Source organism: Oncorhynchus kisutch, linkage group LG11 (assembly GCF_002021735.2).
Source record: "Oncorhynchus kisutch isolate 150728-3 linkage group LG11, Okis_V2, whole genome shotgun sequence".
Taxonomy (NCBI): domain Eukaryota; kingdom Metazoa; phylum Chordata; class Actinopteri; order Salmoniformes; family Salmonidae; genus Oncorhynchus; species Oncorhynchus kisutch.
Genome location: NC_034184.2, coordinates 60,355,332 through 60,367,267, shown reverse-complemented (window position 1 = coordinate 60,367,267; position 11,936 = coordinate 60,355,332). Strand labels below are relative to the sequence as shown.

The following is an 11,936-nucleotide window of genomic DNA, read 5'->3' as shown; positions in this document are numbered from 1 at the left end:
TGATCACATACATGTCAGTACAAATAAGATCAAATAATTCAAGACTAACATAATTCCATTTCTCTTCAGTAACACTTGATCGAGCTTGTCTTCAAAGTTGACTCTCTCCCTCTCTTTTCCTCTCTTACACCTCTCTCTTCATCCCCGCTCTCTATTACGCACTCCTTCCCTTGTGCTTGTTCTCTTCCTGTCTCCCCTACACTCACTTCGGTCTGGCCTGGAAGGGGATACATCATCTCTACATCTCTTTTACAGTATCAGAGAACACACTTCTTGAGATTGATGTTTTTATGGCTTTTGGTTGCAGCCCAACACTGTGTTGTGTTGCTGGCAGAGTGTTGCAGAGTACCACAAGATGGGAATGTGTAGTCATGGCATGAATGAACATGCAAAGCACAGGACAGCCAAAGCATGAAGAGCTCTCTTTCTCTCTGCTAATTTAACATGGGACTGGACATGTATGGTGTTATCATTATATTATTCCATATGATTCTGCTCCATAGACCTTTTCCTTTTGGTTTCACATCTCTTTCAAGGCTTCAGCCTCTTTCTGAAAAATAATATCCTTGAAGGGCCAGAGAGAGCGAGACAATTTGTTTTGTAACCTCCATAAAGAGGTTAGAGGGGCAGCCGCATCACACCGTCCCGCTGGCGCCGATATAGGTACACAATGCCTAGTGCAGTGTAAGCAAACGGCAGAGCAGTGAGCTGGGCTTGTAGCGTGTGGAAAATGCTAGTGGACACAGACAATGCAGCGGGCCAAGGCCTAACCAGCCCTCAGAGGGACAGGGGTCGCTTCACTGCGACAACAGCCCCCTCTCTCCCTCCCTCCCTCTTTTTTTTCAGTGCCCCCAGCACAGGGGCTGCCACAGCATGGCCTCGGGGAGGACGCTGAAGTTCGCCCTGTGCGAGGTGCTGCAGTTCGCAGGCCTGTGCGTGCCGCTCTTCATCGTCATGCAGAGGTTCGCCCTCATTGTAGCGCGGGTCAAAAGCGTGGCGCAGCCACCCGGCGACGCAAGCACCGCCTACTGGCTCACCGTGGCCTCCTCCATCGCCTATGTCACCTCTGCTGCCCTGCTTGTCTGGGTGCCCATGAAGTACATGGTGTTCACGAATAAGAAGTTTCTTGTCGGGAGGAAGAAGTGGTGAGTGTCTGTCTGGCCTGTCTGGTCTGTGGCCTAGTTGGGAATCCACTGTCTAAGCTAGGAGCTAGGAGCTGTAGCTGTGATATAACAGCACAGTGTTTTCTGGAACAGAGCCTTGGGGTGTAGTAATGGCTGTCGGGTCTTTCTGGCGTGAACCTGACCGGTAGCTGTGCTGTGTACGATTCTCGACGGGCTTGCAATTGTTTTTGCAGTATACGTAGATTTCCAAATGCATCAATATTTTAATTTTTGAAAACCTCTAGCCTATAACTCAAACTATCCCTCCTTTATCTATCTCCTTTTCTCTCTCTCTCTCTCTCTCTCTCTCTCTCTCTCTCTCTCTCTCTCTCTCTCTCTCTCTCTCTCTCTCTCTCTCTCTCTCTCAGGAGGCCGGTGGCCCTGGTCTATATGATCCTTTCCACATTACCCTGCTTTGCCTTTCTCATCGCCAGCTCAGAGGTAAACCATGTGACCCCAGTAGTATCCATCATTTGTTAATTCTCATCTCAGTGTGTCTATGTTTGACCATTGACACTCGACCTGTTGGTTACCTTCTAAGTCAGAGGTATTCACTTCCAGGCCTTGAGGTCTGCAGTACTGCTAGTTTTCAGTTCCTCCTCCCCCCAGTAGCTGCTTAATAGATTAATGCCATTGAGCTGCCCGAGAGTCCACTCACCTGATGTGCCAGGTCTAAATCCGTCCCTGATTGGAGTCGAGGAATGATGAAAACAAGTAGACGTCAATGTCTGGATTGTACTACTCCACTTCTATGTCATTCTACTGTATGTCTAGATCAGGGATGGGTAACTGGCAGCCCCCCCCCCAACCCCATTTTGTAGGCCCGCGGACCAGTTAGAACAATAGAATACACAACGTGCAATTTCAAAATTTGGTTGTGCATCAGCAGTCACTCAATTAGCCCATGTCAGCTATTTTGATTTATTTATTGGTAAATTAGTCTAGTGGCTAGCTATCTAAACTTTTAGAAAGCATGGTTGAATTATCTACCGGGATGGGGCCCATTGATCATCAGTTATCATATTAAAATTGGCAAACATTTGCTTCCACCTTCTGGCAAAATGTGTAGAATTGCATGAAATTAGTTATAAAATTGCTAAATCTTCTTTCCGCCCCATGGCAAAATGTGTAGAATTGCAGCAAACTTGCTTTAAAACGGCAACATTTTCTCTCTGCCCCATGACAAAATGTGCATAATTGCAGGAAATTAACTTTTTAAGATGTGCCGCTAAAATGTTTTGCTCGCAGGGGGGCCCATTAGCCACTGGGCAGACCGAAGAGCCACTGCGGCCCCTCGTGATGTGCTCTGTTTTTTTGTGGGCCCCCACCCCCATCAAGTTGCCCATTCCTTGTCTAGATGGTTCTATGCACATCAAACCCTACTACGCAGAATGCCGACTGTAGTCTACCTAATCTACCATTATGGCACCACCACAGCATTATGAAAGTTCCTTGAAGTGCAGAGTCATAGCTGGGGTCTTATGAGAGAGGAGGGGGTAAAGGTAATGAGAGCAGAGGAACAGTTGGGTTCTCAGGGGAGCAATCTACAGACCTATGACCAAGGAGCAACTGATAAGCAGCTGAGTTCCTCATCCTGCCCCAGCCACCCTGGTCACATTGGCTGTCTGTCTGGCACTTTCCCACGTCCTGTCTGTGATGTGCCCACCTCCTATTAGCTGTCTATGAAGCACTTTTTAAGGGTTACAAAAGGTCCATGGGTGACTCAGGTCCTTGGTTTATCTGCTCTCTTTTACATAAGAGGAGCAATAAATTCAGCCCAGTCTCTTTTGTTCCGTGTCCTGTAGAGTACATACCAGAGCTAAGTGATTAGCTCACTAACCAAGTGTCACAGAGGGTATACACTGAGTGTACAAAACATTAGGAACACCTTCCTAATATTAAGTTGCACACTCTTTTTTCCCCCCTCAGAACAGCCTCAATTCATCAGGGCACGTTCCACAGGGATGCTGGCCCATGTTGACTCCAATGCTTCCCACAATTGAGTCATGTTGGCTGGATGTCCTTTGGGTGATGGACTGTTGTTGATACACACGGGAAACTGTTGAGCGTGAAAAACCCAATCAGCATTGCAGTTCTTGACATATTCAAACCAGTGCGCCTGGCACCTACTACCATACCCCCTTCAAAGGCACTTAAATATTTTGTCTTGCCCATTCACCCTCTGAATGGCACACATACACAATCCATGCCTCGATCGTCTCAAGGCTCAAAAATCGTTCTTTAACCTCAGCCCCTTCATCTACACTGACTGAAGTAGATTTAACAGGTGACAGCAATAAGGGATCATAGTTTTCACCTGGTCAGTCTATGTCCTGGAAAGAGCAGGCGTTCCTAATGTTTTGTACACTCAATGTACAGCACTCATAGGGTTGTATGCAGTGTTTGGAGAAGGTTTGGAGGGGAAGTCAAGCTGGTACCTGACTGGCACATGATGGTTTCATTAGATCACAATCGGGGCTAGCATTGTAGTCTGATTTGAATCACTGATTGGTTTTGATCATTGTTTTCTCTCAGGTGCAGATCAATAACAGTATAAGACAGGATACGTTTGCAGAGCTCCCCGTGTCGTTGGTGCTCTTCGCTCTCATCTGCATCGATATTGTGGAGAGGATCCGCCACAGTCGACTCACTGGACACGGTGAGAATACAAAGCTCTGTGTTAAACACACACTTTAATTGAACATTGGCTAGCTACTCAACCTGGTCTAAGGGCAATTCGTTGGATTTGGTATGTAAATGAGTTCCCTCCATTTAGAAAGATACACTACATGACCAAAAGTATATGGACACCTGCTCGTTTGAACATCTCATTCCAAAATCATCTGCATTAATATGGAGTTAGTCCTCCTTTTGCTGCTATAACAGCCTCCGCTCTTCTGGGAAGGCTTTCCACTAGATGTTGGAAAACTGCTGCGGGAATTTGCTTCCATTCAGCCACAAGTGCATTAGTGAACATCCGGCACTGATGTTGAAGCGTGATTCATCACTCCAGAGAACGCATTTCCAGTACTTGTGCTAACCTTGTCGTTTTTTTTTACCCCTTTTTCACCCCAATTTTGTGGTATCCAAGTCTTGTCCCATCGCTGCAACTCCCGTTGCGAAGGTCGAGGCCAAGGTCGAGAGCCGTGCGTCCTCCAAAACACAACCCAACCTTCTTGACACAATGCCCGCTTAACCCGGAAGCCAGCTGCACCAATGTGTCGGAGGAAACATCGTGTCAGTGTGCACTACGCCCGGCCTGTCACAGGAGTCGCTAGTGCGCGATGGGACAAGGACATAACTGCCGGCCAAACGTTTCCCTAACCCAGATGACATTGGGTCAATTGTGCGCCGCATCCTGGTCTCCCAGTCGCGGCAAGCTAGGACAGAGCCTGGACTCTAACCCAGAATCTCTACTGGCACAGCTAGCACTGCGATGCAGTGCCTTAGACTGCTGAGCCACTCGGGAGGCCCAGAGGCAGTTTTGAACTTGGTAGTGAGTGTTCCAACTGAGGAAAGATGCTTTTTTACGAGTTAAGTGCTTCAGCACTCAGCGGTCCCGTTTTGTGAGCTTGTGTGGCCTACCACTTCACTGCTGAGTTGTTGTTTCTCCTAGACATTTTCACTTCACAATAACAGCACTTAAAGTTGACGGCGGCATCTCTAGCAAGGCAGAAATATGACGAACTGACTTGTCGCATGACAACGACGTTGAAAGTCACTGAGCTCTTCAGTAAAGCCATTCTATGGTCAATGATTGTCTATGGAGATTGCATGGCTGTTTGCTCGATTTTATATACCTATCAGAACCGTGTGTGGCTGAAATAGCCCAATCCACTAATTTGAAGGGGTGTCCACATACTATTGTATACAGTATACAGTATGTATTACTTTACGTTGTGAATAGAATAGCGGTCTTACAATATCATTCAAATTAGAGGATGTATAGTATAATACTTCTTGCTCGGTTCTTGCATCTACTCAACCAAACAATACATGATCCACTGAGCACAACCTCTTGTCACATGCAGCAGGACCAACAGTAGTGTAATTTCATGACGACAACAATACTCACACTATCAGGGGATATGTTCTCTATCTCAGGAAATGAACAGGAAATGCTATGTATGACCCACCAACTGATTATTGGTAACAGTGCCGAATTGGCAAAAACCATGACGTTGTTCTAAGGGTGGCTGTCATTTTCTTGGAATCCCTTTATTTGAAGAAATAGCCAGATCCAAAACGTTTGTCCTTTTCCACTGATCAGAAAAGCTATTGGTCAAATATAGTGCCTACATAGCCCAGTTTGTGCTGTGTTCTACTTTGTTGGACTCTGGTTAAATCAACATTGTTCTAATGTCATTTGTCAATGTATTGTGATGTGGAATCTATGTTTTTAAAGTACATTGGATTTGCAAAAAGTCCAACTTTTTTGAAGTTGAAAATTCAACCCCAGGATTATGTAATGCTAACCAATTTTCAACATAGACGAATCTTGTATAATAAAATAACGTGGAATTTGTACCTTTTGAAACAACGTCAGATCTTCAATGTTATTTATATCCACTATCAGAAAAAAAAGCAATAGGCTTGGCAGCATCTCCAACTGGAGAATTGATCTATAGCTACCCTTTGGTCTCCGATCCAGGGTTTCAACCAAGCCCTGCGTAGCTATTTGACACTGGCTACGACAAATGTGCTATCGTGAGAATGATGTTTATAGATTCACTGTTGCTACTGAAGTGATTTCAAATAGTAACTTTAATGACATGAAATTAAATGAAACCATACTTTATTAATCATACTGTATATCATGAATTATACTGTTTAGGCCTATATAGAACAGGTATCGTTTCAATTCAACCCAGGATTCAACTAAATATAGAGTTTCATGCTTTGGTTGATTTCAAATGTAATCTACACGTGAGTTATTAATATGTTGGATTCACATCTCCATCTCAAATAAATTTAAGTGAAGAACAGGACTAAATCAAATAAAAATGATTTAAAGTGCATTTAAAGTTTGATTTGATTTAGTGCTGTTTAGTCATATTCTTTCTTTATAAGGGCTCAAGGCCGGACCCAGATGGTTTGAGTGATTGATATTTATTAGTTCCAAAAGGCTTAGGCAAGAGAATAGTCATGGACAGGCAAAAGGTCAAAACCAGATCAGAGTCCAGGAGGTACAGAGTGGCAGGCAGGCTCGAGGTCACGGCAGGCAGACAGGTCAGGCAGGCGGGTTACAGAGTCCAGAAAACAGGCAAGGGTCAAAACCGGGAGGACTAGCAAAAGAGGGAATAGCAAAAGCACGGGGAAAAACACGCTGGTTGACTCGAAACAGACAATGGCGAACTGCCACAGAGAGACAGGAAACACAGGGATAAATACACTGGGGGAAATAAGCGACACCTGGAGGGGGTTGAGACAATCACAAGGACAGGTGAAACAGATCTGGACGTGACATTCTTTCAGATTTTTGGTTGAGATCCAACATATAACTGATTAATTTATAGACAAATTGGAATAAAAGCCAGTCTAAGTCAGTGGCACAGATGGATCTATCCAAACAGAACATACACTATACAGTATATACAAAAGTATGTGAACACCCCTTCAAATGAGTGGATTTGGCTATTTCACCCACACCCATTGCTGAAAGGTGTAAAGTGGAAATGTTCAGGCGGAACAACGGCTCGGAGACCGCCGAGTGCTGTAGCGCGTAGCACGTAAAAATCGCCTGTCCTTGGTTGCAACATTCACTACCAAGTTCCAAACTGCCTCTGGAAGCAATGTCAGCACAATAACTGTTCGTTGGGAGTTTCATGAAATGGGTTTCCATGGACAAGCAGCCACACACAAGCCTAAGATCACCATGCGCAATGCCAAGAGTTGGATGGAGTGGTGTAAATCTCACCACCATTGGACTCTGGAGCAGTGGAAATGCGTTCTCTGGAGTGATGAATCTCCCAGGCGGATGGGTTTGGCGGATGCCCCAATGCATAGGGCCAATTCATTGTTTTATGGTTTGGTTTAGGTCCCTTAGTTCTAGTAAAGGGAAATCTTAACAGTACAACATACAATGACAAATGTGTGCAAAAAGCGAGGTCCATACAGAAATGGTTTGTTGAGATCAGTGTGGAAGAACTTGACTGACCTGCACAGAGCCCTGACCTCAACCCCATCAAACACCTTTGAGATTAATTGGAACACCGACTGCAAGCCAGACTTGATTGCCCAACATCAGTGCCCGACCTCACTAATGCTTTCGTGGCTGAATGGAAGCAAGTCCCATCAGTGTTGCAACATCTAGTGGAAAGACTTCCAGGAATAGTGGAGGCTGTTAGGCAGCAAAAGGGGGAACAACTCCATATTAATGCTCATGATTTCAGAATGAGATGTTCGACGAGCAGGTGTCCACATACTTTTGGTATTGTAGTGTACATAACCTTCTAATGTTGAGCTGTTGTTGCATTGACAATCAAACACAATACTATATCACTTTTGCAATAGAGTAAATAGCATATGTATAAAGAAGTTTATGAGTCAATATATATTTTCATATTTGCACTATTAATATAAAGTGTATAAATATATAAAAAACATTCAGAGTGAGAGTATCAGAACAACACTCTGAACGGAGGCATTTCTCTCAAGCACACATTCATAGCTAAGCTACAACAACATTTCTGACTAATTTTGCTGACTGTGAAAAGCTCTCAAATGGTTGAGAATGTGTGGGCTTCATGGAAAAAAAGTCAGAATAACCTAGGTCACACTTTACATTACGTTGCACTGACATGTCAACAGGAATCTCTCAACTGAATTGCTCTGTAAATAAACCCATCTCTCTCTCAGCAAAGTTGTGATTGGATTTTTATCCTTTTCTTTAACGTAGATTTTTGGTTGTGATGGAGTCCGAATCCAACATATAATTGATTAAATCAGTGACAAAGAACTACCCAAGCAGAAGACACATCTCCTTCAAATGTTGATATTTGGTTGTGTTGACAAACAAAACACAATTCAATATCACTTTTGCAATAGAGTCGATAGCCTGTTTACGTGTTAACAAATTTTATGTTGGATTCACGTCTGCAACTCTACCGAAAAAATGAAAGTTAAAGAAGAGGATTAAGCCAGTGGCTCAGATGAAACTATCCAAGAAGTAGATACATCTCCTTTTAAATGTTGATATTTGGTTGCATTGTCAACCAAACACAATTCAATATTACTTTTCTAATACAGTAATTGTCCTAAAGAGTAACACATCCACGGCCACATTTTGAAGTTGCTGTAACTATAATGTCCTCCTATGTAATCATAGAAAGGGTGCATAATCAAGATAGCATGCAAAGGTCGCAGTTCTGTGGAGATCTTCACAATTGCTACAATAAAGAATTTCAAAGAGCATTGATCACTTGCACTATGCATAGTGTATGTACTTTTAAAGTACTGCAATCCAGGTCATTTGGTTGTGCGATAAGATAAAGCGCAGTGGTAACACATTAGCGTAAAAAATAAAATAAAAAAATATCTGACGTATTCCCAATTGAACATTGTTGAAAAAATGGGTGAAAGTGCAGTGATAAAACATTTCAGTGAAACCAAAAATCAGACACGGTTTTCCCATAAAAATTTGCCTGTGCTTTTAGACGGTTGAAAGCATAGTGATAACACATTTGGTATTCAACAAACTGTTGGCTGTTTTCTTGTGGGAGTGAATGTAGGTTGTAATCTTATCTATCAACGTCTCAACCAAATATTACCCAATTTTCCACGTTGAAATGACGTGGTGTGCTCCATGGTTCTGTGCCATAATGAGATGTTCTGATCTGGGTTGTTATGACATGGTTAACATACCCATGTGCTGTTGTCTTTCCATCCAGTTAACGAATTGGCCCGAGATGCTGAGATCCCTTCCACTCTCCTCACGAACGTAACCCCAGTGACACCGGTAAACCCAGAAAACCCTGCGGCACCAGTAATGCCAGGTGTGCCCAGGCACCCTACACAACCAGGGCAACCTGGTAGTCCAAATGGGCAGGACCAGAACGGGGCGGGGTCTCAACCAGAGGCCAATTGGACACTCCAGGGGATGCCAGGTAACCAGATACAAGGCAGACAGTTCAGCATGTCAGGCCTGAGCTCGCGCTCAGCATGCTCTGCACGCTCGGCCAGCATGTCCGCAGACCACGCCGTCTCACCATATGCCTACACAGGCGCGTTGCGCTTCTTGTGTGCCAGCGATGCCCGAGCCGAAGTGTTTGTGGACAGCTTTCTGTTCTGGATGGACACGGTGGAGATGGTGAGGGTGGCAGGGCACCCGGCGGTCTACTACTCGGGCTGGGTGTTCCCTATCTACATCTTCAGCTACCTGTCGTGCCTGCGGCTGGTAGTCATGCCCCACAGTCCCCTGCTGTCGTTGCTAGGCGTGGCCCTGCAGGATCTGCCTTTCCTGTTTGTGCGTATCGGCCTCATTGCCTTCTTCGGCTTTGTAACGCCACTCCTCTACCTGATGAAGAACTTGCTTGTTTGTCTGGCCTTCATCTACTTCAACTTCATGACCAAGCTGAGGGTCTTCAACACCGAGAGGATGTTCTGATGTGAGCTGCCGGCCACGTATGAGAAAAAACTATGGACTGTGATAGACTTTATGACAGAGACAAAGGAGTCACCAAACCAAAGGAAGACAAAAACAAGAACAGGCTCACACAGCGATGACAATAGGATGTTATGGAGAACATGAAAATAATTGGAGAGCATTACTGTGTGCACCACAGCCAAGACAGATGGATTCATTTCATAATGATGATTCTGATGAAAGGAGGGACAGGACGACATTGTGGTGCTTTTTTCAAGTTAAAAGGGAACTCTTCGGTAATGTGTTCCCGTAAAGGGGAGGGAGGACATTAACTGTCAGAGGACTATGTGACGTCTCAGTGTTATCTTATTTCCTCCTTGTTCCAAGTGGGATTTATTTACCCTCCAATTCCCCTTGCCCCCAACCTGAACTATGGCACTTTGAGAATGTAAAAAACCTGTCATGTCACTTCTTACAGATTTTATAACAAGAGAATATATGATTTTTCTATTCTATTACTAAGTGCAGTGAATGTGTAAGAATATACATCAATGTTGTTATACATCCCAGATGTATTTTCTTTGCTAGATTATGATATTATCCACAAAAACAAAGCGTGAGTTTGTACAAATGAAACATATTTTTTTTTGGGGGGGGGGGTAAAAAATAATAAAGAAAAAGAGAAAGAAATCTGTTTCAGGACATGATTTCACATGAGCATGGACTGTGTATGACTGCATTTACATGTGTGTTTACATTCTGTTCATGTATTTCTCTGTATGTTAGTACATGATGGTGCATGATTGTGTTTTCTTTTTTCAGGCCCTCCCCAGCCTCGCGCAGCCTATGATGGTGTAGGGTGACAGGGCTCCATGTTGGGCTTTCCACAATGGGTCTGCACGCTCTGGCCTCCCCTCACTTCCCCTGGCAGGAAGCAGGATATCCTCCCTTCTTCTGTCCCCTCTTTTCTGGAGAATCATACATCCCCGCGGTGCCCTCACAATTCCTCCTGAGTGGTTATTGTCCCACCAATCCACAACATCAGCAGTCTGTGTGGTAGAGGAGAAGAGCCTGCCCATTTCTCCCCCCATCCCTCCCCCATCCTTCTCCCCCATCCCTCCCCCATCCTTCTCCCTTCCCTGCCACTAAGTCAGCAAAAGTTATTTCATTTGGGGCTACCGTGGCCTTATTCACTTGGCTGATCTGACATCTTTACAGTGTAATTTCCCAAAACAGTTGGCCACTAAATCACTTCAATTCCAAAAATACAAGCTTCTGGGCATTGTTTACACATTTCTCTTCTCTGCTCTCATCACGTATCACCTACCTCAAGGGCCTTTTTTCGGCATACATATGATGTATGATGTGGGCAGTGTGATAAAACACACACCAAACACTTTTGGTGCAAACTGCCTCCTACTGTATCCCTTATAAATAAACACACAGCGCATTATTGTCCTCTGAAAACACACACATCTTCATGACCAACTGTCACCTCCTGTGCCATAAACTTCCCGCAAATCTATGGCAAATTTGCTGCAAACTAAATAGTGTGCCACAAAATGTTGCTAGAAGTTTGCAAATGTTTGCCTCTAGTGGTGAATCTACAACAATAATATTTATTGCCACTAGTGAATCTATGGCGACAACATGTATTGCTACTAGTGGCAAACAGTTTACCAGTTTACCGTTTCTGGTGAACACATGAGTTCCAAGACCAGTAACCATTGACGACTAGTCAGAGGGTGAAGAAAAATTGGTTAGAAAATGTAAACCAACCAATGGTAGCTACCTACTGAAGTTGTTCGGTGAGTGTCTAACATCCTAATAAACATTTAGTTAAATAATTGATGCCTGCTTAGCAATATCATGTGTTATGAAATAGAGTGAAAAACATTTTGTTGCTAGATTAGTTTCAATCTGTCAGCAGCACTGACTGGCTAGCGAGCCAGTTAGTTAGTGGCTAGCACTTAGCTAGCTAACATTAGATATCATATTTTGCACAATTGATAATGATTTGCCCAAGCACATATTTTTTGGTGAATACATTTCTGTATTTTAGCTAATATCAATAATATGCATGTCATTATGCTAGTGTCACTGTTCAGTAGCATGTTAGCTAGCACAACAGCTAAGGTAGCAACAATATGAACTGACTTGACATCAAAGTAAAACATCACTTTTATGGG

At 43.9% G+C, this 11,936-nt stretch overlaps 1 protein-coding gene across 1 annotated transcript; it reads left to right on the top strand.

Annotated features, from left to right (window-relative positions):
- Positions 1-387: 387 nt before the first annotated feature.
- LOC109900191 (transmembrane protein 236) lies at positions 388-10,437 on the top strand. Its single transcript, XM_020495898.2, has 4 exons — positions 388-1,145; positions 1,532-1,604; positions 3,699-3,822; positions 9,053-10,437. The coding sequence occupies exons 1-4, from the start codon at positions 874-876 to the stop codon at positions 9,766-9,768; spliced, it is 1,185 nt and encodes a 394-aa protein (XP_020351487.1). The 5' UTR covers positions 388-873; the 3' UTR covers positions 9,769-10,437.
- Positions 10,438-11,936: the final 1,499 nt, after the last annotated feature.